The sequence below is a fragment of the Pan paniscus genome, chromosome 1 (assembly GCF_029289425.2).
Source record: "Pan paniscus chromosome 1, NHGRI_mPanPan1-v2.0_pri, whole genome shotgun sequence".
In the NCBI taxonomy this organism is placed as follows: domain Eukaryota; kingdom Metazoa; phylum Chordata; class Mammalia; order Primates; family Hominidae; genus Pan; species Pan paniscus.
In genome coordinates this window covers 56,596,025-56,621,674 of record NC_073249.2, presented here as the reverse complement: position 1 = coordinate 56,621,674, position 25,650 = coordinate 56,596,025, and the positions used below count along the sequence as shown (strand labels likewise).

General features: G+C 34.5%; 2 protein-coding genes across 2 annotated transcripts in view; one reads left to right on the top strand and one right to left on the bottom strand.

The window, feature by feature from the left end:
• Positions 1-25,650, top strand: part of CDC73 (cell division cycle 73) — a 136,135-nt gene that overhangs the window by 49,076 nt on the left and 61,409 nt on the right. The gene's annotated exons all lie outside the window — the stretch shown is intronic.
• Positions 4,214-20,207, bottom strand: B3GALT2 (beta-1,3-galactosyltransferase 2). Its single transcript, XM_003820602.5, has 2 exons — positions 14,829-20,207; positions 4,214-10,481 (listed from the first exon to the last, which is right to left on the bottom strand). Exon 2 carries the CDS (start codon positions 10,359-10,361, stop codon positions 9,093-9,095), a length of 1,269 nt encoding a protein of 422 aa, XP_003820650.4. The 5' UTR covers positions 10,362-10,481; positions 14,829-20,207; the 3' UTR covers positions 4,214-9,092.

Genomic DNA, 25,650 nt, shown 5'->3' with positions numbered 1-25,650 from the left:
CCAGTACCTGGCAGAGTTCTTGGGACAAAGTAGATACCTCTGTTCATTTTCTATTGTCACAGTAATAAATTACTACAAGTTTGGCAGCTTAAAACATTCTCTTACAGTTCTGTAAATCCAAGGTTCAGGTATATCGTGGCTTAGGGAGAGGCCTCCACTTAGAGTCTCACAGACTGAAGTCAAGATGTCAACAGCAATGTTTTCCTTTTGGGAAACTTAGGGGAAGGACCCACTTCCAAGTTCCTTCAGGTTGTTGATTGAATTCAGTTCCTTGTGATTTTAAGACTGAGGTCCCTGATTGTTTGCTGGATGTAAACTGAGGGCTAATTCAACCTTCAGGAGGCCACTTGGTTCATGGCCTCCTTCATCTTGAAAGTCAGCATTGGTGGATACAGTTCCTCTCATGCTTTGACTCTCCCTTGTTCTTCTTCTCTTCTGCTGTGTTTCTCTCTGACTCTTCTCCCTTCCTCTTAAGGGTCCATGTGATTATACTGGGCCAATCAGGAAAATCTCCCTATTTTAAAGTTATCTGCAAAGTAACTTTGCCATGTAATGTTAAAATATTCACAGGTTCTGGGGGCTAGGGCGAATGGAAATCTTTGGAGAACCATTGTTCTGCATACCACCACACTCAATCAATATTTTTTAATAAATGAAAAAAAGATGTATTTGTTAGTGTTGGAAGAATAAAAATTTTATGAATTTTTGGTTGCTTAATGTTAAACAGAGTTGATTTTTGTTTGTTTTGAGACAGAGTCTTTCTCTGTCACCCAGGCTGGAGTGCAGTGGCATCTCAGCTCTCTGCAACCTCTGTCTCCTGGATTCAAGTGATTTTCCTGCGTCAGCCTACCCAGTAGCTGGGACTACAGGTGTGCGCCACCACACCTGGCTAATATTTGTATTTTTAGTTTAGATGGGGTTTCACCGTGTTGGCTAGGTTGGTCTCAAATGTCTGACCTCAAGTGATTCACCCACCTCGGCCTCCCAAAGTGTTGGGATTACAGGCGTGAGCCACTGCGCCCGGCTGATTTTTGGTACCTTTTTTTTTTTTTTAAGAAAATTACTTAAAATGAGTAATATTTATGCTAAGATATCCAACTGATTTATAACAGCATATGATAAAGTTATGAGGTTTCTTTTTTTTGTATTGACTTGCAGTGGAAAGATAAGCAGTTGATTGGTGAGAGACTGCTGAGTTTGATGACAGATTAGGAGAGCAGGACAGTATAAATAGATTAGGGAAGAAGAGAGAATTAGTGAGCCAACCTTCCTGCAGGTTATAGAGCCTTTTATGTGTTCCTACCTTAAATATGCTAAGATCCGAGAGATGGATAGTTCATCCCAGTTAACATAAATGAAGAGTTCTCTTTCAGTTCTTGTCATTTTTTTGACAACCCGGGAACCATCTTGTATGACCCACTTGCCTAAGTCAAGCATTCCATCACTCTTCCATTCAGACGTTTTGCTTTCTATCAGTAGTGAAGACTACAGTTACCTGGCACTGCATCCTTTTTCCCTCTTCCTTTTGCCATCCTGTGTTCTGAATTGTCAGGTCCACCTAAATAGAAGGCCTAAACTTGATTGTTACTTGGTAACTTAAGACTATAAGATTATTGTTCCTAAACCATTGCTATATCTAATACCAAGATGTACCAGTTTGATCAAAGACTTAATTTTCTAGGCCCAGACAACTAACATAATGGATTTAGGTTTATTTTTTCTTTGAAATGAGTGCATGAGTGCCTTAAGATAGAGTACATAGTCAAAAAATATGAATACTATAGCAAGTTTTAGGGATTCTTGCAGTCTTCCTGAGCACAGTGGTGGAGAAAAGAGGAAAATCCCTGGTTACATTGCACACTCATCAAGTCAGGCAACCTGGCCTAGGGCAACATAAGCCTAGAGAAAGGAGTCTTGTTCTCTGGTTTGCTCTCTGCAGGTTGTGCTTTTTTGTGATCTTTTTCCTTTAGAGAGGCTCCTTATTGTGAAGCAGCTGTTAAAAGGGTATGCCTTATTCTATTTCTTTTTCTTGGTTTTCTTAATTACTTAATTATAAAACATTTCTAACGTAAATATAATGAGAGAAAATAGCACGTGATCTTCCATCTTCCCATCACACAGATTGTATAATTACCATTTTTAAAGGCTCTCCTTATCTGTTCCACCTCTTCCTTTTTTTTCTAAAGTATTTAAATGCAAAATCTAAACACTGTGATTTTGTTCCTACACACTTTGCCTCTCTTAAACATATGGACATCTTTTACATAGCCACAGTGCCATTGTATACAACAAAATAAATAATATTGATGTAATCCTAACACACAGTTCATTTTACAGTTTCGATTTCCTGAAAATTGTCTTTTTGTAATTCGTTTGTTGGAAATAAGACCCAAACAAGCACCATAAATTGCGTTTAGTTGTTAGGAATCTCAAGTATCTTTTGCTGTAGTTCATAATTTTTTTGTGCCATTGGTGCATTTGGCAGACTGGAAATCCTATGAATCCTCTTTCTGAATATATTTTTAAGGCATAAAAGAAAATACATAAGATAAAACCAATTGTATTTAAAGTAAAATCAAGATATTTTTTAAAAACACATTTATGACATGATTTGTGCTTCTTTACTAATGCATTATGTAACATGATCTAGTGGCAAATTTGATAAATACCAGATTTTAGAAGTCTAATGAGCATATGTAATTTTGGGATATCTTTATTCTAATATGTTATGAAAAAAATCTGATTTTTGTTGGTGGCAAAGTTATAACCATTTATAATAATAATACTGTGGTTTATCTGCATTCCTGAAGAAAGTCTTAATTTCATTAAGAGATTAATGAAAATAAAATTGTAAATTTTTTTCCCGTTACATTTCTTCTGAATTCTATCCACAATTCCATGCTCTAAAGGGGCAGTACATATTAAGAAAGGTCTTGGCTACAAGTCTTCTCGGTGGCTTTTTCTAAGTTTTTCAACAACTTGACAAGTTCTTTACCTCTTAGCCTTTGTCCTTCCAGTTGTTTGTCTGGAACATTCTTCCTCTTGCTCTTAATAAGACTGATTCCTTCTCATAATTCAGATCTCAGTTCATCAGCCACTTTTTCAGGACCCTTTTTCTTCTAGTTATCTTGTTGTTCATTTGTTTTCTTTGATTATCTTTCTTTAAATATATGAATTCGAAGGTAGAAACTATGTCTTTCTTGCCTTCCACTATATCTCCAGTACTGAGAACAGAGTATTTTGCATGTAAATGTTGCTTGAAAAGTATTTTCAAATGAATCTGAAGCCTATGTTATACATTATATTTTTAGTTATTTTCCATACTTTCATATGGGTGTAGAGTGGTAATTGTAATTCATTATTACTGTTAATGATGCTTTGTAATATATAGGCCCTCAAGTGCCACTTGACAATCCTTTCATACATTGCTTGATGATTCTTTATTACATTGTTCCTGGCGAATCAGGTTCTTTATACAGTGTTTTCTTTCTCAGTAAATGGCACTGTCAGTGTTCAGGCCAGTGTTCTAGGCATCATCCTTGTCACTTACTCCTCTCTCATCTCTAGTATCCAGCCATCATGAAGGCCTGTAGACCTTACTTGCTGACATCTCTGGAATCCCTTCTCTCCATGTCACTACTACCCTTTCTCACTATAGAGAAAACTTGATTTGATACTGTAAAACATTTTCCTTTAAATGAAATGAAAATGCTTTAAACGAAAAGGGTGAGACTGTTTCATTGAGTCAAGTTGTAATTCACTATTCCTTATCCAGGAATTTTTTGTTTTTTTCTTTTAAATAAGTCTCGAGGGAGAGAGAGAATAATTTACAGTGAGATAGAAGGTATGAATGGGATCAAAAGATTGGGTAGAGGGATTAGCTTTAGCAAGGAAGAGAATCATTTATGGGCCTTGTAGCTGGCCAAGGGTTTTAGGGATTTTGGTATATAGTACCTTGAGAAGCCATTGAAGCAGTGGGATGGCATGCCTAGCTTTGTGTTTTGAAAGTAACATTATGGCTGTAATATTGGCAACAGATTGTGTGGATATGAGGAAACTGGCTATAAAGGTATTGGAGTAGTTAAAAAATGAGTGATGCTGTTTTAAATAGGGGCAAGATGAAGAAAAGTAGATGGATTCCAGTAGGGATCCAAGTAAGTCTTTGGGTTAAATGGATATGGGCAATAGCAAGACAAAGAAGTGGCAAAGGTGATGATAGAAGATAACTTAGGTTTTAGTTTATATTAAGTGTACATGACTTATAGACATACAGACACAGTTGGCACTCCATATCCGTGGGTTCCACATCCGTAGATTTAACCAACTGCCGATCGAAAATATTAAAAACAAAAAACAAAAAAACCAAACCCAGAACGCCTGTGCTGAACATGTATAGACTTTTGTGTGAGTTATTTTTTTCTTAAACAATACAGCATAACAACTATTTATATAGCATTTAGATTGTATTAGGTATCATAAGTAATCTAGAGATTACTTAAAGTATGCAGGAGGATGTGCATATTTTATATGCAAACAGTATGCCATTTTATAAAAGGGACTTGAGCATCTGTGGATTTTGGTGTCTGCAGAGAGTCCTGGAGCCAATTCCCCACAGATACAGAGGTATAATTGTACTCTAAATTAGAGGTTTTCCTTATGACCTTTGATTAAAACTTTACTTTTGTAAAAATCAAGTTTACTTGTCTTTTTTTTGCTCAGTTATTAGCTTTCTCTCTGAAGTATATAGGAGTCATTCTCTTCCCTCTCTTGCATGAATCTGTTAGGAAGAAGATTGTAGTTATTTTTTTTTCCATTAACCTTTTCAGAAGACAAACAGATCCCTGATAAGGGAATAAAATTTTAAACACATTTTTAAAACAAATTTTAAATGTTAAGCAAATGTGAAACATTGGGCTAGTTTTCTTTGTTCATTAATTTCTAGGCTCAGACAACATTTTGCATTGTATCAGGCCCAGGTAGTCAGTTTTTGTGGTTACTTTTGGGGCTGTGTTGGCCCTCCCTCATGGTGGTGTGACCCTAGGAACATAGGCCCCTAAACCGTTTCCCTGATCTTTTCCCAGTAATAAGGCATTTATTGCAACATAGCATCAACTCCATTATGTTGTATACACAAGAACTGTTTTGCTTTTTTGAGGCTTGGTCATGGATACTGATTATGAACAGACAAAAAATCTTCAGCATGTCCTCTTTAGGAGAAGTTGTCCTTGGATCCATTTGCCAAGGATTTGTTCAGGTGGCATAGCAGACAGAGGACATTGTCTTACAGAGCATTAAAGAATCATCATAGGAGCAGCAAACAATTTTATTACTGTAAAATTTGGTGGTAGTGGGTTTTCTATCCCATTTTAGTATTTAATATACATCATCTGCCTTCTGGGATTAATGTCTAAATGATACATTGAAATTCTTGGAGATGCCTTAGAAATGTCTGTCAATAGGAATTTTTTTTCTAGTTTTTAAGGCTATGTTAATCTCATAGTGAAATTTCCTAGTTAAACAGTAAAAAATAGAAAATTTATCCAAATAGTCTGGATGAACTGGTTTTACCTTCTCATGACAAAATGGTAGGTGACCAAACAGTAGGATGGGTAAATGCAGTTCTACTTTTATCTATTAAAAATTAGCAGTTGTTCTTTAAAAAGAAGCAAATTTTATAATTTCTAAGTGCCACCTGCCTGCTGTTTGCATTTGTGCCTCAGGGCCCAAAGAAGCAAGAGATAAGCAGTAATGTGTATGTTTTGCAATGGTTCTTGTCACCATTAAACAACAACTGAAAAGAAGGGAAAATAATTGGGGGATCAGATATACTCTCTTTTCTCTTGTCTTTATTGCTCCTAATATCAGGTGCCCCTCCAGTGTGTGAAAATGGTATGAAGCCTGGAGGCCTGGCAAAGGGTGAAGAACAGAGAATGGGAATATAAAGGGACAGACCATTTTTGCTCAGCTCTAGACTTTTTTTTTTTAATCAGCTGTCATATGTGAAATAATAGCAGAACAGTGTAATGATTAAGAACATGATCCTCAGCCGGGCGCGGTGGCTCAAGCCTGTAATCCCAGCACTTTGGGAGGCCGAATCACGAGGTCAGGAGATCGAGACCGTCCTGGCTAACACGGTGAAACCCCATCTCTACTAAAAATACAAAAAAAAAAAAAAAATCAGCCGGGCGCGGTGGCAGGCACCTGTAGTCCCAGCTATTCGGGAGGCTGAGGCAGGAGAATGGCGTGAACCCGGGAGGCGGAGCTTGCAGTGAGCCGAGATCGGGCCACTGCACTCCAGCCTGGGCGACAGAGCAAGACTCCGTCTTAAAAAAAAAAAAAAAAAAAGAACATGATCCTTGAAATGGAAATCTGCTGCTTTACTAGCTGTGTGATCTTAGGTATTTAACCTCTTACACGAGTCCTTCCTGTCTTAGTGTTGTTCCCGAGGGTTGTATGAGATCATGTATGTAAAGTGCTTTAACACAGTACCAAGCATACTGCTTGTACAATCAGTAAATAGTTTCTACTGCTGTTATTGGTATTAGTTTTGTAGAATTTGCTGGAAATAGCACATTAATAAAATTGCAGTTGAGATTATATGTGATTATGCTGTATACAAAGAGGTGTGAGGAGAAATCTCAATTATTTGGTTGAATTAGAATTTCACCACTTATATACTTGATGAAAATAAACAAGTATTCTAAGTATTGAAAGTTTTGGTGTTTTCATCTTCTTAAGTACCTATTAACACTTTGAACATAAAGATTAGTTATTTGTATACCCTTTGACCAAAAGCAAAGCTGTCATTTAAAATTATATTTTTATGTATATAAAAATCACATAGTGTCGGGATGAAGAAGACACAGTTAACAAGTGGTGAGATGTTTATATACACTATCAGCTTATTTTGCTTAAGAAAACGACTTGAATATTGTTGCGGAAAAGTCAAAAGTAAATTAATAGAATATTTATTTTAAAGTAAGGATTTTCAACAGTACAAAGACTTTACTGTTTGATCCAGTCCCCTTTGAGAACTCACAGTGTCTGATATCAGATTACTATCGTTTTTCAAGATAATGTTAGGAATATAGAAATTTATATAGATTTTATAAATTTTATACATTTTAAATTGAAACTTGAGATAGGAAGAATTTAGGTGTCTGTTATCTGTTTTTCATGAGTCATTTTTTAAAAAACTTTTTCCAGATGGAAATTACTATCTTTTAAAGATCCTGCACTATAGTCATAATTTGGACAAATAGAACTTGAGTTCTCTTTCTATGTACACACCTGTGTATGCACACACACACACTGTGTTTAAAACTTTTGAAGCATAAATCAGCATTATTCTACACTGAGGGAAGGATTCCTTTTGTCTTCTGTCAAACATACTGATCTGATTTGGTATTATCCCCTTATGTGTGACTTTTATTAAGTAATTCTGGTATTTCTGTAGTCATATAGAATAAATTAAGTGAAAAACAGACTTGATCCAAGAGCTGGGGTGTGTTACGTAGATCAGCTTTCAGAATCACTTGATTTAGAGTAGAACACTTAGGCTACTGATTTGAAATGGAGATAAGCACTTAAACAGTTTTAGTGTTTTCAAGTTTCACAAATGTTACAATTCTCTTCTGGTGATTTATCCCTTAATAATAGAATAAGAGGTAAAAATGATTGTTATTAGAATTAAGAAACATTCTGACTAAATTAAGATTGACAAATTTACATACTTGTATGGAATAAAAACACTATTTTAGTTAGTAGGTTGGTATTTCTTGATTTTAAAATTAATGATGGAGTCAAACAAAATTATTGTGAAAATACTTATAACACTCAGTTAAGTTTTTTGTTTTCCTTTATTTTTAAAAACTTCATAAAAGTGCATTGTATACATTGTTCATCCTAGAATTGTGTTTGTCAAACGTTTGTAGTTTTCCCCATCCCTCCCAAAAAGGTTTTTAATTGGTGATTCAGAATATTTGTCATCTACCAAATTAAAAACTGCAGGTTTGCAAACTTGGCACTCCAAGAAAGAAATAGGTGCCATAAAATGATTAAGTGTTGGCATGTGTACACCTGCTGTCAGGAAATAAACTTCCCGTATGTTGCATTTTGGCAGACATGCATCTTAAAAATGTGTTGAATGAAACTGCACCTGCACTCTTTATCTTTTTCAACAGTACATCCTATTTGTGCCTTTAAGTGATTACTTTTGCTTCGATTATCTTTACAGATATATTCGAAGTTAGATATACATGAAATTAAATGGTGGTGCTGTTTAAGAGTGCAGTAATTGGTCTAATCCAATAACTCATTGAAATAGGAGTTTGATTCTTAACACCAATGAGGAAACAAAACTTGTCTATTTTGAAACATTTAATAACTATAAAAACTTGAGCCTGAGACACATTAGTTTTTCACATTTTACCACGTCATGTCAAAATAATTTTCCCCATATATTAATAAAAGAAAGTATTAATAAAAGAAATTTAAAATAATATCTCAGTTATTTTTAAAAAGTAAATACTTTCGTGAGAACTGCATTGATGAAACATCTGAACTTTATAATGTGTTTGTGGAATAACTCAACTAAATCTTATTGCATTTAGAACCCTAAAATAGTTAGGTCAAAAAATTTATCCTTTGCACAATTAAAAAGTTTCCTTAAAATTGATAGTGATGTTTTATTTACATTAAATTATATATGAAAATGAAAAGCTTAATCTAAAATGAAGGATCTTTTGACTGTCATTTCTTGAATTAAAATTTATGTGGAAAACGTATGCAGATACATTTTATTGGCCCCTAACAGAAGACTTGAACCATTGATTTATGCATGCTTGTTATTGCATGTTAATACACAGAATCTCCTTATACAGTTTTTTAAATAGATTGTTTTGGGAAACCTTTTTTGTTATATAATGTTATAGTTTTAAGAATTAACTTCTTCAGAAATTAAAAAAATACTTCTTGAATTTCTTTATGTGATGAGTTTTAACTAAAACTTGTCCTACGGATGTAATCAGTTCTAACTATACATGCTTTTAGCAATATTTACAAATTGCACATTTGAAAAAAAATTGTCTTTTCTAATGTAGTTTACGGTGGCGATACCTGCCTGCCTTTTCTTTTGCTGCGTTGGCACAGGCATTGTGCTTATTTTGTTGTAAATGGTTCCAGTATTTTATCAGTTCACTAGGCTGGAACTGATGAGAGGTAATTAGGTGGCTGTATTTACAGCTCGAATAAGAGACTCGCCAGTGATTGAACACAAACTCATTGGGAGGGGGTACAGGATCAATTCTCAACTTGGCAAGACAGATCCCTACATATACATCTTCCAAGTGCAAACGGCGGATACCTAAAGAAACTTTAAAAATCTTTTCTGCCAGATCTCCAGAAAAAACATAACCAGTTCCAGAACAGAAGACAGGATAACGCTCACTTGGGTAGAGGTCTGGTGGCATGTACCACTTGCTATCTTTGTTTCGATTGGGTGCATATCCTCTCATTAGGTAACCAGTGAAATAGTTATGTCTGGGAGGCAGATCTGGCTTCAGTAACTTATTGATTAAATATTCAGTGTTGACAAACATGTCACTGTCAGTTTTCATAACATATGGAATATGTGGACAGTATGTTGCAACCCAGTTCATGCCCATTAGTGTTTTAATGGTCAAATTATAGTACGTATCTAAGTATTCCTGTTGAATTATATCATGATATTGTCTGCTTTCTTCCAGTATTGCACGTTGAAGGTAGCCATTTAGCTTAATACTTAAGCCCAACAAAAATATTCTTGTGATTTGAATACCAGGTGCTAGACTTTCATTGCCCCAAGTTTGCCGAATAGCTCTTCTAGCTTCTATTTGTCCAGGCTCTGCAGCTATTAGTAGTATTAAAAAAGGACTTTTCTCTTGGCATTTTTCAGGCTCATTAATAATATATTTGAAATAGTAAGAATTTGGATGTCCAGTACCTTTTTCATTGTAAATACTTCCATTGGCACTAAGTGTATTCTCCAGGCCTGTAACTCCTTGTGGTGACAGGTCTGTGTTATTAGAGTTAGTTGCTGTTTGAGGCCTCAGGGTTTGAGGGACTGTTTCTTTCCAAATGTTCCGAAGGGAGCTGTGGTTTGTCTCACTTTTTGTTGACCGAAATCCTCGGAAAGTATATGTCACAGGGTTTTCTTTGAATCCAGCTCTGCCTGGCAGCCAGTCATGATGATTGAAAAACAAAAACATAGCAAAAAGAAACACTAGAGAAAGTACTCCAATAAGATGAGTGCGGAACAGAGACCTTTTGGCATTCCAGGTCATCTTTGCAAAGCAGCAGTGTCTTCTCCTCCACTGAAGCATGTTGTAAATATCCGGTAGTGGTATATGAGAGATTGGTGACCAAAAATGTTTTCTTCTCCTTAATACTATTCTTTGGCAATCATTTTCTAATTCAGTCACATTGTCTCTCTTGTAGTCATTCTATAAAAATGAAGCACAAAAGTTTACAGAACTGCCTGAAAGGGACTTTGGGTACTAATATGATCAGGGCAAATAGGAATGTCTTAAGCTGTGAAAATATAACCCAGGAACGAAGCTTGTAATTTATTTCCCCTTGGCAACATAACATCACTGAGAACAAGATTAATTTATTTAAAAATATACCTTTGTAGCACAGTGAGCATTTTAAAGAGATGAGGTGATGGATTCATTTCATTGTCTTGGTACACTGGTCATTTGTACTTTTGACCCAAGTTAAAGATTTAAAAGTTGAATGTATTCGAGAAAAATGTTACTAGATTTCTGAGAAAGGTTGTGTAAAAACGCCTTAAGAGCAGATGGAAAATTTGTTGGCGTTAATTAAAATTGATTTGACATACTATTGGTGGTATGGTGCACAGTCAGAGGCCTTTTTTGTAAAATGGTCATGTATCAGTTGTGGGACAGACGGTGCAAGGTTGATTATGGCAGAGTTCTGTTAGTCACAGTACACTGCTTGGCATGTTTCCATTGGCCCCTACTGTGTTGAGAAAGTCAATGAGAAGATGCACCTGTCAAAATTAATTTTCAGGGTCTAGTAACTTCATTGTAGGATTTTTAGACAGTAATAAATGATTAACACTTTCAAAAATTTTAACTTTTCTTTGTAAATATGAAGTATTCATGATATAATTGTTCTTAGACTTAAGATTAATTTTAAAATACAGCATGTAAGTATCTTTGATTATCTGTGGCTTTGGCAGAACACTGTTACATATCTTGGTTGAGTCTCCATGTTAGAATTAAAAGAACTACTTTGAAACCAACTGTTTAAAATTCTGAATTTCACACAATATATTTTTAAATATCCTTGAGTTGTGCTTTATTCTAAATTTACATGCAGAGAATTTGTTAAACTTTTAGAACTTGTCATTAGCACAGTTAGAGCCCTATATTTTAAAAAGGTTATGAGATGGCAATATGTGAGGTTCATGATGGCATATATTAAGAACTGGTTATGTTATCTTGCAACAAGGTTTTCAGTGCATAGCACAGATTTGTTCACATTTGTTCTTAGTGTTTTTGTTGTTGTTTTTAGTTTTTGGGGACCAATATGTCGAGGGAGTAGAGGTGGGCAAAGAGCTATAGTTTGAATTCCATTAAAACAGGAGAAAACTTTTTGGCAAGAAGGAGTGATGAATATGTAATTTTAATTTTTCCAACTTTTTATTATGAAAATTACTTCTTTAAGCAAAAGAAATCAATTAAAAAGTTTTAATATAGGAGCATTTATTTGAAATTACAGTGTATGCATAAATACATGTATGTATTTAGCCTGTGATATTGAGAGAGTCATGGTTAATATTAAATTTGTTTAACCTTGGCATGAATTTAATTACTTCTGGGAAATAGAATTTACATGGAAATCTTCATGTAATTGAATAGTTATAAAGTAAAATTCACGTACATAACGTTAAGTACTTTGAAAATATTGATTGAAAATGTTAGACATAAATGAATGAAAGTACTATTATAGTAGCAGCCACTAGGAGGAGCAAGTAGGTGGGAATTTGAACAAATATCTAAGGTCCAACCATATAGGCACCAGCGTTTGAAATTTCTAGTTTCTGAGATTACAGAGTACTTTTAGAAGTTATAATATTTCTAAAATGTAAAAAAATTAAGCATTTTGAAAGATGTGAACAATTTTTTTAAGTTTGGAATTTTAAAAGCAAATCATCTAGTATGCTATTTGTTAGAATTTGTTTATATGAATTTAAACTCAGCATTACTGTAATGAAAACCAAGGCTATTCACTGTACCAACAAAACATAGTTCTGCTGTAAGCTAAGCTGAAAATAATAGAGCTGAGCATTCTGATTTAGAAACTCAGTGTTTTCCTTCTTGTACTTTTAAATAGCTGGCCATTCTTTTTAGACCAGGGAACTATTTTTTAAGCTTTTATTTCCAAATGACATATTTGGTAAATAATAATGACTCTCCGCTCCACTTCATAAGGATATCAGTAGATATAAGGGTTATGTGTGTAAATTCAAAAGAAACAAAAGTTGCTTTTAAAATTTATTTGATAATCTGTTCTAAGTGTTACAAAGATAAATTAAGTGTATCTGTTTTCTGCTGATATAATAACACTTGGAATCTGGTTGAAGTCCAATCATACAGATTTTTTTTAAAGTGTAAATTTGATGGTGTAAGAAGGAGTAAACAATAAGGTCAGATGTTTGAATGGATGTTTGAGTTAAAGGACTAAGTAAATAAATGATGGAAAATAATCATAATTTATGTTGCTTTTATAAGAACAATATACCTGAGATGTCTCTAAAGTATTTTAGTATTACAGAAAACAGCAAATTATTGCATATTGTAATGTAGCATAAATACATAGTTTTGGTCCTAATATGATTTTGTAACAGTATGTGATAGAGATGCATCTTAATTTAGGCTTCATGGTATTTGTATGTTTTAGATGTTAAGCTGTTGAGATATTAAATCCATATATAACTATAAATCTCCCATTGATAAATGAAGTGCATGTGTCTAGCCTTTAAAAAATTCCTTATTAAAAGTTTCTCAGGTCTTATAAATTTTTTTGTTAAAAAGAATATAAAATTAAAATAACCATGCCTGCTTTTTATTAAATGATAAAATTATTCTCCAGTTATTGCCTGTTGTATTTTAATTCTTAAAAAGAGAGAGCAAAACAAGAAAGTTCAGTAGTATGCAAAATAGTTCTGCACTTTTACATTTTTAGAAGAGAAATAGCTTTGGTTTATCTCTTCTTTTTTGATATCTTCACATTATTAATGTGTATTTATAGCTTGTGGATGAAGTTCATGGGGAGAATGTTACTGTAAAATGCTGTTCAGTACACACTCAGTTTTTATCATTTGGCTTTTAAAAGTGTTGATCTCTTTAGTCTATTGGTGATGGTTTAATAGAAAAACTTACACTTTTGTTTTGAGATGTATAGCTTATAAAACTGTTCAATTGGTGACTTCAATATTGAGAGATTAAGGTACCAAGAGCGACTTGAAATTTTTACAACCATATTTTTTAGTACTATTTATTATTAGTCTTTATTAGAATAAAAATTCATGGGTGAGAGGGATGTTGAGGTGTAATAGAGTCTGGTAAACTTGTTTAATCTTCATTTTGGAATGCAGTACTTACATATTTTTAAAAAATGTTTGCCTTTTGTGATTATTAGATAATTACTGAGTTGTGTTGTGAAATTGAGGAAAAATCAGGATCTTTGATAGATTTGTAAAATTTTAGAAATATCTTTAAGTTCTTGAGCCCTGAGTTGCTATTCTATGATTGTTGCTAAAATAGTTTATTTGGTTTATCTGTGCCCTGCACACACATATAGGGGCGGTAGTTCATTACTGCATATTAATATAGCCTGGAAGCATAGTAGCTACATTTATATTTAATTTTTTGACCTTGTATTGCTGTTTGTGGATATTTTTGTATCAAAGTATTTCCATATTATGTTTTTGAATTTCACTTCTAAAATGATAATCAGAGACAACGTTAAATTTGATCATTTGGAATCAGTCTTTTACATAAAATATAAGCTATTTAAAATAGTTAATTTTTAAAGCCACTATTGATGTCCCTTTGTTTAAAGTTCTATTCATGGGCACTATAATAACACGAGGCTCTATTGTGGGGTTATGCATAAACTCACACTACCTTATGTGATCTTATGTTAATGCTTTCCTTTTAGTATCTTCTTGTAGCTTGGTAATACTTAAAATTTGTTGATACTCTCTTTGGTTGTGTTCATTATCTTCATTTAGGGAGATGTTGGGGGAAGATTTTGTTACTAAAAGCTGTTACATATTAAGGTTTTGTTTTAAAAGGACTTTGAAAAAAAAACTCTTAAGGTTTTTCTTGCTACTATTTAATGACATTTCACTGCATTGTCTCTTTTGATAGCCATTTTTAAGAGAGCATTTAATTTACTAGATAAGGATTCAATATGACCTAATTTGATAGAATATTGCTGTGTTTTTTGTAAAGGGCTACAGATTTTTTTTTTAAGTTTAATTTCTTAAGGAATCCTTTAAACACATCTTCTTCTTATTTGCCTTTTCCCTCTGATGTCTATAACCCAGAATTACTCCAAGCTACATATTTAGCTGCATAAAGCAGTGACAGCTTGTCTTCTAAACAATGACAAATTTTAAAATCAGATATTAAGAAACCTTTTCGTAGTTTCAAGGGCAGTGAGCTGTATGAACTTGCTTATCAGATATTAGTGCCTCCAGGGCTATAAAAAGGTAACACATTTAAATGACTATCATACACAAGATATTGACATACCTTCCTTGATCAGGCCATTTATGTGAAGAGGATTATGCCCACTGAAAATACTTTTGGCACGCCATCACTTCAGCAAAAAAGATGCTATCGAACATGCGCACATCCCCCAACAGTCTGCCTCCTGCGATTGCTTTTCACAGTATCCAAAGTGTCCATCTGTCTGCTTGTCTTCGAGTTACCCTCCTTGTTCATATGGGTCCTAGTCTTCTGAAATTTTCCCTTTCTTTCATTTTCTCTCTTTCGTTAAACAAAAGAGCTGTAGTTGCCCGTTCTGCTTGTAGCACTGTTGACTCTTCCCGACAGTTGATGCATTGAAGCTTTTTACATCTGCTATTTTCCTGGCTGGACAATGCAGTGCTGTGTTCTCGTCTCAGTATCCATATTTCTACTAATAACACTGAGCTGCAATGTAAAGCAGCCAGAGCTAAAATGTAGTGCTTCAGTTGTATTGGAAAAGAATAGGATTTACCTCTCTTCTTTCGTTGTTGCCTGGCAGCTGCAGGAAGGATTTTGAGCAGTTTTAATGGGGTTTTAGTCTATAATATGAAATCCACGGTTCCTCAGCTGCTGCACAGGCAGGCAGCAGTTTAAATGTGGGCTTGACAGATGCTCTCTCTGACAGAGCAGAATTTAACGTCACTGCTTGGCTGAATCCCACGTGATTGTTTGCATTCATTTTGACTAAAAACCTAAGGTAGGGAGAAGCTTAGAGATTTTGCTTTTATGTGATAAATTATATATGTTGAATGCAAGTGTAGTGATGAGTGAATAATTTGAAAATATGATGATTATGAAATGGTTATGATTTTATTTTTTCCAGCTTGCTTCCTTTTTTTAACTTTATTCTTAAGTACAGGCTTTCTAAGTGTTTTCTGTGTTAGATGTTGGTTTTCATGTTTCTTACATGCTTTTGTAGGGTGTAAGCAGTATAAGCTTTTGTGTGTAAGTTGGTGTAATTTAACCCCTTCAGTGCATTCTCTTCTTGAAGCTTTTTTTCTCTGCTTTCAAATTGCTCTTGATTTTTACTAATATGTAGTTAAGACCTATGGTTTCTATTGAAACCATGTATCTTTGTAATTTAGATCTTCTCCCCCCCCCCCCCGTTTTCTGGGGTTTGTATAAATAAGCTGTCATGGATTACTTTACTAATGCATGATGTGATACAGCCCACTTCTTTTTTGCTCTTAGGTGGTTTTTGGTGTTCTTGATGGCAGAAAACTTTATTTTAAACCACTTTTTAATGTTGTCATTTATTTTTTATTTATTTTTCCTTCCCTTTAAAATTACATGTATCGTAGAATTCAGTAAAATGATGTAATAGATATAGCACACTTGTACAGGATCTGGGGGTAATGAGATTTTACTAATTATGTTTACTTATTCTGATGTTTCAGAAAGATTTAATAACTTGCCATGAAGCAGATTTTATTAACACTACATACTCACTGAGATTTTTCTAATATGGTTAGTTTCTGGGGCTGGCACCTTCTTTTCTTACTGCAGAGCAGTAGGGAAGGTTTTTTTAAATTTTTTGTTGTAGTAAATAGCCTTTATTATCAGTTTTTCCTCTGTGACTCTAGGGACAGTAATTCAATCCTAGAAAGTTATAGTTTTGGAGCTTAAGCTAAAGGTTAACAGTTATATACATATTCTTCATCTCACTGCCTCCACCATTAATATATGCTATTTCAAATGAATATGAATTTGTTTTCTCTGACATTAAAAAAAATTTTGTCCACATATTTTTGAGCTTTGCTGATGAAATGTGCTTTGTAGTTTTAAGAACCCCACTGTATTAGACATGTTAGAAGGATCGTTAAAGAAAAAAAAGAATTTTATAAATAGGAAACCTAAAGCCTAGACTGAGCTTTGACTTTTCCTAGTTAAGTTTGAAGGAGAGGACTAAAACCCAACTTCCTTGTAGTCTATATCCACCCATACTACAATTCTCATTCACTACCGTTTTGTTTTTAAAATTAGTTTACTAGTTAACAGAGTAATGCTTAAGAACTTACTTAAAATAACTTATTTTCCAGAAGTACAGATGTGTTTTTGTAGATCAGTATTTATTTATCAGTGATTCTTAACATAGGATTTGACTATGAAGCTAGCCACAATGACTATTTATGGAGTATTTACTGAAAATCAGATTGCGTGCTAAGCTTACTTGAGCTGTTATGCAAATGGCTCTTTTCTAATAGTTTTATTATTGTAATACCCACTTAAAAGATGCAGAACCAGTGCCTGGAGTTGTAAAATAGTCCAAATGTCAGATAAATACTGATAAGAATAGAGGCCAAGCTGGGAATTGAAGCAAGATTATCTAAATTCGTATCCTCTGTGTTTTTTTTTTCTTTTTAATCTCTGTTCTTAAACTTTTTATTACATGGCACTGCTAGAGAAATTGTGGGATTTTTTTTTTTTTTCTGAACACTGGCACAGCATACCCAGGAATCATTAATAGAATAATAAATGAATGTTTATATTTTCACTTTTTCAACAGGTACATATTGATTAACTACTGTGTACCAACATGTGCATTTAGGCATAGCTTATTAATATAGGGGATACAAAGTTGATTTAGAGACATTCCCTACCCCTTTTTCCAGGAAAGGACTAAATAATTATTATTCTTTTGCCAGTTCTTTTGATTGGATTTTTTTAATGTCTCCCTGGATTATTATAGATTTTGATTATTAAGAGAGTTATATGGGTAACCTATTCATTAGTGGGTCCCTCCAGTATCGGGTTGAGTCCCTGAATTTCCAGTGGGACCCCCCCCACCCCGAACTACTTGTTATGGGACAAGTATTTAAACAGCAAGAAACTTCCAAATATTACTAACAAAAGGTGCCTGTGTACTTAACTGGAATTTACTTCATACTTTAAAAGTACAGCTGCAACCTCTTTCTTTCTGTCTGTCTTTTTTTTTTTTTTTTTGGAGACAGAGTTCTGCTCTATTGCCCAGGCTGGGGTACAGTGGCACGATCTTGTCTCACTGCAACCTCTGCTTCCCAGGTTCAAGAGATTCTCGTGCTTCAGCCTGCCGAGTACCTGGGATTACAGGCGTGTGCCACCACACCCAGCTAATTGTTGTATTTTTACTAGAAGTGAGGTTTTACTATGTTGCCCAGGCCAGTCTCAAACTCCTGACCTCAGGTGATCCACCTGCCTTGGCCTCCCAAAGTGCTAGGATTACAGACGTGAGCCACAGTGCCCGGCCAACCTGTTTGTTAAATTTAAGTTAAGCTAGTTAAGAACTTTACGTAAAGTTCAGGAAAACAGGGCAGATGTGAGATAAAAGTTCCTTTAGTAACTTTTTGTAGCAACCTACATGTTTCCAGTCAAGAGAAACTGTAAAAATCTTATGACAGGAGAGCTTGTAGAAGTTCTTCCTTTAGTCTAGTTTCTTTTAACATCTGAATTCTATGGTTAAACTAACTCAGTAAATGTGACAGGTTTCTTTTTCAGATTCAGCAAACTGGCAGCTATTTTGTTAAGTTTTATAGTTATAAATGGCTTGTAATTGTCACTTGCATAAGTCTATTTTTAATCCTACAACACATCCGTGATGGCAAAATAGGTGGCCGTTACTATGTGCATCATGGCCAGAGCTGTCCAGGCTGGTTTTAGCATTTTCCTGGGCATGTCTAGTATAGACTTCAAGGAGTCAGAATTTAAAGACAGGAATTGTAATGCCTCCTAATTGTCAGTTTTTACTGGGTATAGAAATAATTATTTTTGTATTCATGTAGTTAATGGTTTTGAATGATTATTACATGTTGAATCAGATGTAAATCTGCTGTTCAAGTGGCTACTAAATAGTAACTCATGGAGTTACATCATCTATTTATCTATGTATGTACATTCAACAATATGTCCTTGGTAAAAAGATTAAAAGAGAAAGGTAGGGGGAGAGCACTTCAACCAGGGTGGATGATTTTCATCTAATGGGAATGAGCAAAATCCTTGAGTAACATTAGAAGGGAGACATGAATCTGGTCTTCTTATATTGGTCTCCTTTCCTGTTTGTGCTTTATTATGAGTGGTTGGTCCCTGAAGTCAAGGAATTAATTTCAGCTAGGACTTACCAGAAATACCAGCTATTTTTTCCCATGTTGGACAAAAATCTTAATGTTTTAGATCAGGTATAATTTCCACCATACCACTCTGAAAACTGTCACTTGACACAATTATTTAGAGACCAATTTTAGTTTTATTGAGATGACTAGACAATTTTGCATAATGTTTGCTTGGAGTTTATTTCTCTTGACTGTTTTTATTTATAATCAGATGCAGTCTTTTTCATTACATAAAGGATTTGGACAAATGGCTTGTTTTTGGTTATTTAATATTAGTATAGGTAGTTTCCCCTTTTTGAAGAGAAGTCAAATGTTTATTAAAAGCTTGTAATTTTCCTCTAAAGTCAGTGGATGATTTATGAACCAGCTTTACTTTCCTTGAACTCACAAAGCAAGAATTAGCCTGATTGCAAATAAGCAATCTCAGAATGACCACAAGTGTCAGTGTTTGCCTGCCTTATTTTTCTCCTTCAGTTTTCTTGTGCAGCAGATAGGCATGTTGTTTAAGAATTTCTTTTGACTTGAAAACAAAGCTAAATTTAAGTGTCTCTTTCAGAACTAATTATAGACACCTTTATCTGTTTTAATTCATGCAAACTATTAACAATGAGCATTTACAATCAGCAGTGATTTGGCAAATACTTTATTATGCTTGTGTATTCCTTGGTTTTTCTGAGGCACAGCTGTTTCAGTCAGGAATAATACTCTTAGAGCTGTGGTTCTCAAGGGGGCAGTGGTAGGGGTAGTACTGATTTCTACGAGGTGTTCTAGAAGTTTGTGAGGATGTTTCTAGTTAACAGAATGATTTTTAAGGGCATTTTAGGGCCAGGGTAGGTAGTAGTCCAGTAGTGTGTGGGACAGTCTTTGTAAACAGCAAAGACTAGCTCTGTGTTCTGCAGGACTTCTGAGTGTTTCATTGGCTATCTGTGTAGGTGAAACACTTTTTTATAATTAAGTAAATTTAAAACATTGTTGGAACATAAAGTATATTTTGTTCAGTTTTAACGTGCACTGAATTATCTAGAAATGTAACTACAGTGTACAATGAGGGAAGCTTGTACTTTGCTTTGTTCTAAACTTGGCCAGTGGTTCGCCATATCAAAAAATGAAATTGTGTTGATGGCATTTGAGTCACCAATATACCCGTTTATGGGCATTTGTAATTGTTACATTCACTATGACTTTATGTATAGGTATTAGCATCTGGTTAGTGTATCTTCTGGTATAATCATGTCTGAGACTTACATACTGAAATGCATATTTTTATCATAAATCTCTCTTTTTTGTTGTTTTTTGAGACAGTCTCGCTCTGTTGCCCAGGCTGGAGTGCAGTGGCATGATCTTGGCTCACTGCAACTTCCACCTCCCAGTTTCAAGTGATTCTCCTGCATCAGCCACCCGAGTAGCTGGGATTACAGGCGTGTGCCACCACACCTGGCTAATTTTTGTATTTTTAGTAGAGTCGCGGTTTCGTCATGTTGCAGGCTGGTCTCAAACTCCTAACCTCAAGTGATCTGCCCACCTCGTCCTCCCAAAGTGTGGGGGATTATAGGCCTGAGCCACCACACCTGGCCTCTATCATTAATTTCTTTAAAAATTTTATTTGTATTAGTGTATTAATTTTTAAAATATATATGTAGATTGGTTGTATTACCTGTGCATTTCATTTCAGGTAGTTAAGAGGGGTCATTGTAAAGTATTTCTTATATAAATACTTGTTCCATGTGAACTAAATATAAAGGGCATGTGTTGAATTTGATAGAACTGTGACATCCACTGGGTCAGCACCTTTGAATAAATTATTTCAGGCAGCTTACTCTCCATTTTTTGCAAACCCAGCATATTCTTGATATTTAAAATTATTAACACAATTTATTTAAAGTATAACAAACAATTTGTAAATTCAAGTATATGTAAAATATCGAAATTTAAAATTCTACTAAAACTTTGCAAAGAAGCATAGTTACCCTAATATAAATTATTAGTATCAGAAAGTATTTATTTTAATGGCTGTAGTAGATACGAATAGAAAGCAAGTGTTGGGAGCCAAGCATGGTAGCTCATGCCTGTAATTCCAGCACTTTGGGAGGCCGAGATGGGCGAATCACCTGAGATTGTGAGTTCAAGACCAGCCTGGCTGACATGGCAAAACCCCATCTCTACTAAAAATACAAAAATCAGCCAGACGTGGTGGTACATGCCTGTAATCCCAGCTACCTGGGAGGCTGAGGCACGAGATTCACTTGGACCTGGGAGGCGGAAATTGCAGTGAGCCGAGATCGCGCCACTGCACTCCAGCCTGGGCGACAGAGTGAGACACTGTCTCATAAAAGACAAAACAAGAAAGCAAGTGTTGGAAGTAAGTAAATAGAATTTTTTTTTTTCCTAAAGGGCTTTTTTGAAGAAAGAAGGGAACATTGAACATACTTGATTCATGTAGCCATCTTCAGTATGATTGGTTATGGCCCGATTAGAAATAGGGACTTCAGTGTAAAGGAACTTTGCAAAGTGCCGGGGTCTGACCTACAGAACCAGGCTGCACGATGGATGAATAACGTACTCAGACACTGATATTCAGTGAAAGAGCAGGGGGCCACTCACAGAAGGAGTTGTGGCAGCCACGTGCCAACTAACTGGCCTTGCCGGCATTTATTCAGCACAGATTTAATGACAAAGGCATTGAGTCAACACATGTGTGGTTAGTTAATCTGGTCGCCCTCCGCTGGAGAGAGCAGTCCTATGAATGATCAAAAGCCAGTCTTAGGACCACATGTGTAAACAAGCTCTTTAGATAAACTCCCTTACATTCCTTTTTACCTACTCTGAGCTGTTAACTCAAGGTAAGAGAATTAGGCTGCTTTCAGCCATAACCCTATCCAGAGGCTTTTGCAAAACCTTCCGGCCTTCCAAGAAGGTTTGCTTTTTTCCTGTAATTTTATAATTTCTCCCACCACCCTGACCAAGCCCCTACAGCAAACCGTTACAGCAAAGCAGACAAGAGACATGCAAAGGTTATAGGATTACAGATCAAGAGATAATGTTTGACTTTTAGGGTTTGATTCTGTGCCCTGCCCCCAACTTCTTAGGCTGTATAAGGGGTTTGCTAACCTTTGGCAAATACATTAGGCATTTTTTATATGCAAGCTACAAGGGGTTGTGAGATGCATCAATAGGTTCCTTTCTTTGAAGAAACTGATAGCCTTGATGGATACATAGATCATTATAAAGATAGCAAGATAATTGGAAATAAGCGGTATTTAAATTTTGTCTTTCATATATAAACTCTTAATTGAAATTCATATGGTGTCACTCATTTTCACTGTGTTTTGATACTTTTATGTTCCCAATTGAACTTGGTTTGTATTATGTTGTTATTCTTTTGATTTCTCATGCATTTCCTGTATTTTCACCCATTTTAAATAAGATGTGGTCTCATAGAAAATAGAATTGCTGAGTTTTAGTGAGCCAAAAAAAGAAAAATGTAGTATTTCTGTTTATATCCTCCATTTATCCTTAATTATTTGCTAATGAACATATTGTATATTTCTTTTTCACTGATTTTCTCTCACCTTTGAGTTTTATATACCCTTTTCTAACTTTTCACAGAATTTATTACTGTCTCCAGAATTTATAACGTTCCAGAACATTTCAGCTAACTGTCTTACTTGTAGTGTGTGTGTGTGTGTGTGTGTGTGTGTGTGTGTGTGTGTGTGTGTTGTGGGGCAGTGATGGGTTTCAGGTAGTTAAGTATACATACAGATTTGTTTCAGTGTAGCTTCCTCAGTCAGTTTATTGAATCATACTAAATGTTTTCTTTTAAAGCTTGTAATGTTGTTACTTATCTTTCTACGTGTATGCCAGTAACTATAATTCTGTGATTCCCAAAACAGCTAAACTAATAACTGATTACAAAGATATACCCTGTGATAGAAGGAACTAGGCAGGAGAATATGTTTTAATTTACATGGAACAAAAGAAGAGCAAATTTATATGGTATACCATTCTTCTACCTTTGAAGAAACCCATTTTGGATTATGTCTTCAAACTTAAATCAGTTAATTGCACATTCAAGGTTGTACTACAGTGGCATTGTTTCTAGTGAAAAGGTATTATTTACATTAGAAAAATGAAATTTCAGAGCAGAATTGGACCTTTGAGGTCATCTAAAAATTTATTTTTCTCACTTTATAGGTGAAGTAACTAAGACCCTGAGAGGCAGTGATTTTCTCAAAGTTCCTCACTTTGTGGCAAGTCAAAGCTGGAACATAGCTCTTAAGACTTACAGATCAACTTTTTTCACGCTGATTAACACTTCCGGTTATTTGGTATATTATTTTAGTTCATGGACCCATATGTTACACAAATGATTATGTGTACCATCTACCTTATCCATGTTTCTCTGCCACTATAAAAATAATTCTGCCAGTTTTAGATGAACATAGTGGTTTTATTAAACCTCAGAGAGACTTATGACAGAATCATTCATCTGTGCCCTAAGATATGAGATCATTATAGACTTTGATATTAATCCAAGCATTATAGACATGCTTGGATTTTTGCTAATTGCAGTTCTGTGATAAAACATTTCAACTACATTCACATGGATGTCATTTTTTAATCAGTAGATAAGTAAATGAAAAAAGTTTTTCTAATATGCAAGAGTACCCCTTTTAAAGATTTTGTGATTTGTATCACCTTTTCTCTCTTTTGATTCCAATTTGAATTGCTATATTAGTCTGGGTTCTCTAGAGAAATGGAGCCAATAGAATCTGTTTCTATATCTGTTTATAATTTGTGAAATAAATCTCTATATGTGTATGTACATATACACATATATAGATTTAGTATATTAGTTATTAGTATTTATTTTACTGGTGGTTTAACACACAAAACATAAGCACACATATGTATATATGGAGATTGTTACAATGAATTGACTCACACAGGTATGGAGTCTAAGAAGTCTCAGGATCTGTGTCAGCCAGCTGAGAGTGCATTCTCTTCTAACTCTGCCCATTTGTAATATTCAGACCATCATTGAATTTGATGAAGCCTACCCACATTAGGAATGGGAATCTGCTTTACTCAATCTTCCTATTCAAACATTAATCTCACCCAGAAACACCATCACAAACCCACACAGAATTTTTTTTTTGTCCAGCCTATTTCGTTTAGCATAATGTTTTCAAGGTTCATTTGTGTTGTAGCATGTATTACAATTCCATTCCTTTTTAAGGCTAAATGACATCCCATTGTGTATATATATAATTTATCTGTTCATGTGTTGACGTTCATTAGAGTTATTCCTACTTTTTGCCTATTGTGAATAATGCTGCTATGAACTTGGGTGTAAAAATATCTGTTTAAGTCCGTGATTTCAAATTTTTTTGGATATATATACTCAAACAGAATTGTTGGATCATATGTTAATTCTTTGTTTAATTTTTGGAGTACCATCATACACTTTTCACAATAGCTGTGCCATTTTATATTCCTGCCAGTCATATGTAAGAATTCCAATTTCTCCATCTTCTCATTTATACTTGTTATTTTCTTATTTTGTTACTGGATTTTGATAATAACCATTCAAATGTATTTGAAGTAATGTCTCATGGTATTTGATTTGCCGTTCCCTAACGATTAGTGATGTCTGGTGTATTTTCATGCACTTATTAGCCATCTGTATCTCTGGAGAAATACCTATTCAAATCCTTTGCCCATATTTAAATTGGCTGGTTTGTGTTTTGTTGTTGTTGAGTTGCAGGAGTTCTTTATATAGTCTGGATATTAATTTCTTATATGTGTGACTTGCAAATATTTTTTCCCTTTCTGTAGGTTGCCTTTTCACTGTGTTGATATCCTTTGCACAAAAGTTTTAAATTTTGATGGAATCCAGTTTGTTTCTTTTTCCGTTGTCTGTACTTTCGGTTTCATATCCAAGACATCAGTGCTAAATTCAGTTTCATGAAGCTTTTCCTCTGTTTTCTTCTAACAGTTTTATAGTTTTCACTCTTAAGTTTAGTCTTTTGATCCTTTTTGAGTTAAATTTGTATATAGTTTAAAGTAATGGTCCAACTTCGTCCTTTTGCGTGTGGCTATCCAGTTTCCCCAGCACCATTTGTTGAAAAGGCTGTCCTTTCCTTATTGAATGGTCTGGACACCCTTGTCAAAAATTAGTTGACCATATACGTGTGAGGTTATTTCTGGGTATTCTAGTCCATTAATCTGTATGTCTGTCTTTATGCCTCTTCTGTTTACTGTTGCTTTGCAGTAAGTTTTGAAATCTGGAAGTTTGAGTCCTCCAACTTTGATCTTTTTCACGATGAGTTTGGCTAAGTATTTGAGGTCCCGTGAGATTCCATGTGACTTTTAGGATGAGTTTTTCTATTTCTGCAAAAATGTTGAGTTTTGATAGGGATTGTGTTGTGCTTCTGATAGTATAGAAATCTTAATATTTTTCTAGTCCCTGAATACAAATGTCTTTCCATTTGTTTGTGTCTTTAATTCTTTTAGCAATATTTTATAGTTTCAGTGTACAAGTCTTTTGTTTCCTTGGTTAAGTTTATTCCTAAGTATTTCATCCTTTTTAATGCTATTGTAAGTGGAATTGTTTTCTTAATTTACTTTTTGGACCGTCTATTGTTAGTGTATAGAAACACAACTAATTTTTGTGTGTTGATTTTGTATTCTGCAACTTTGCAGAACTTGTCTATTATTAATATAACTTTTTTGGTGTCATT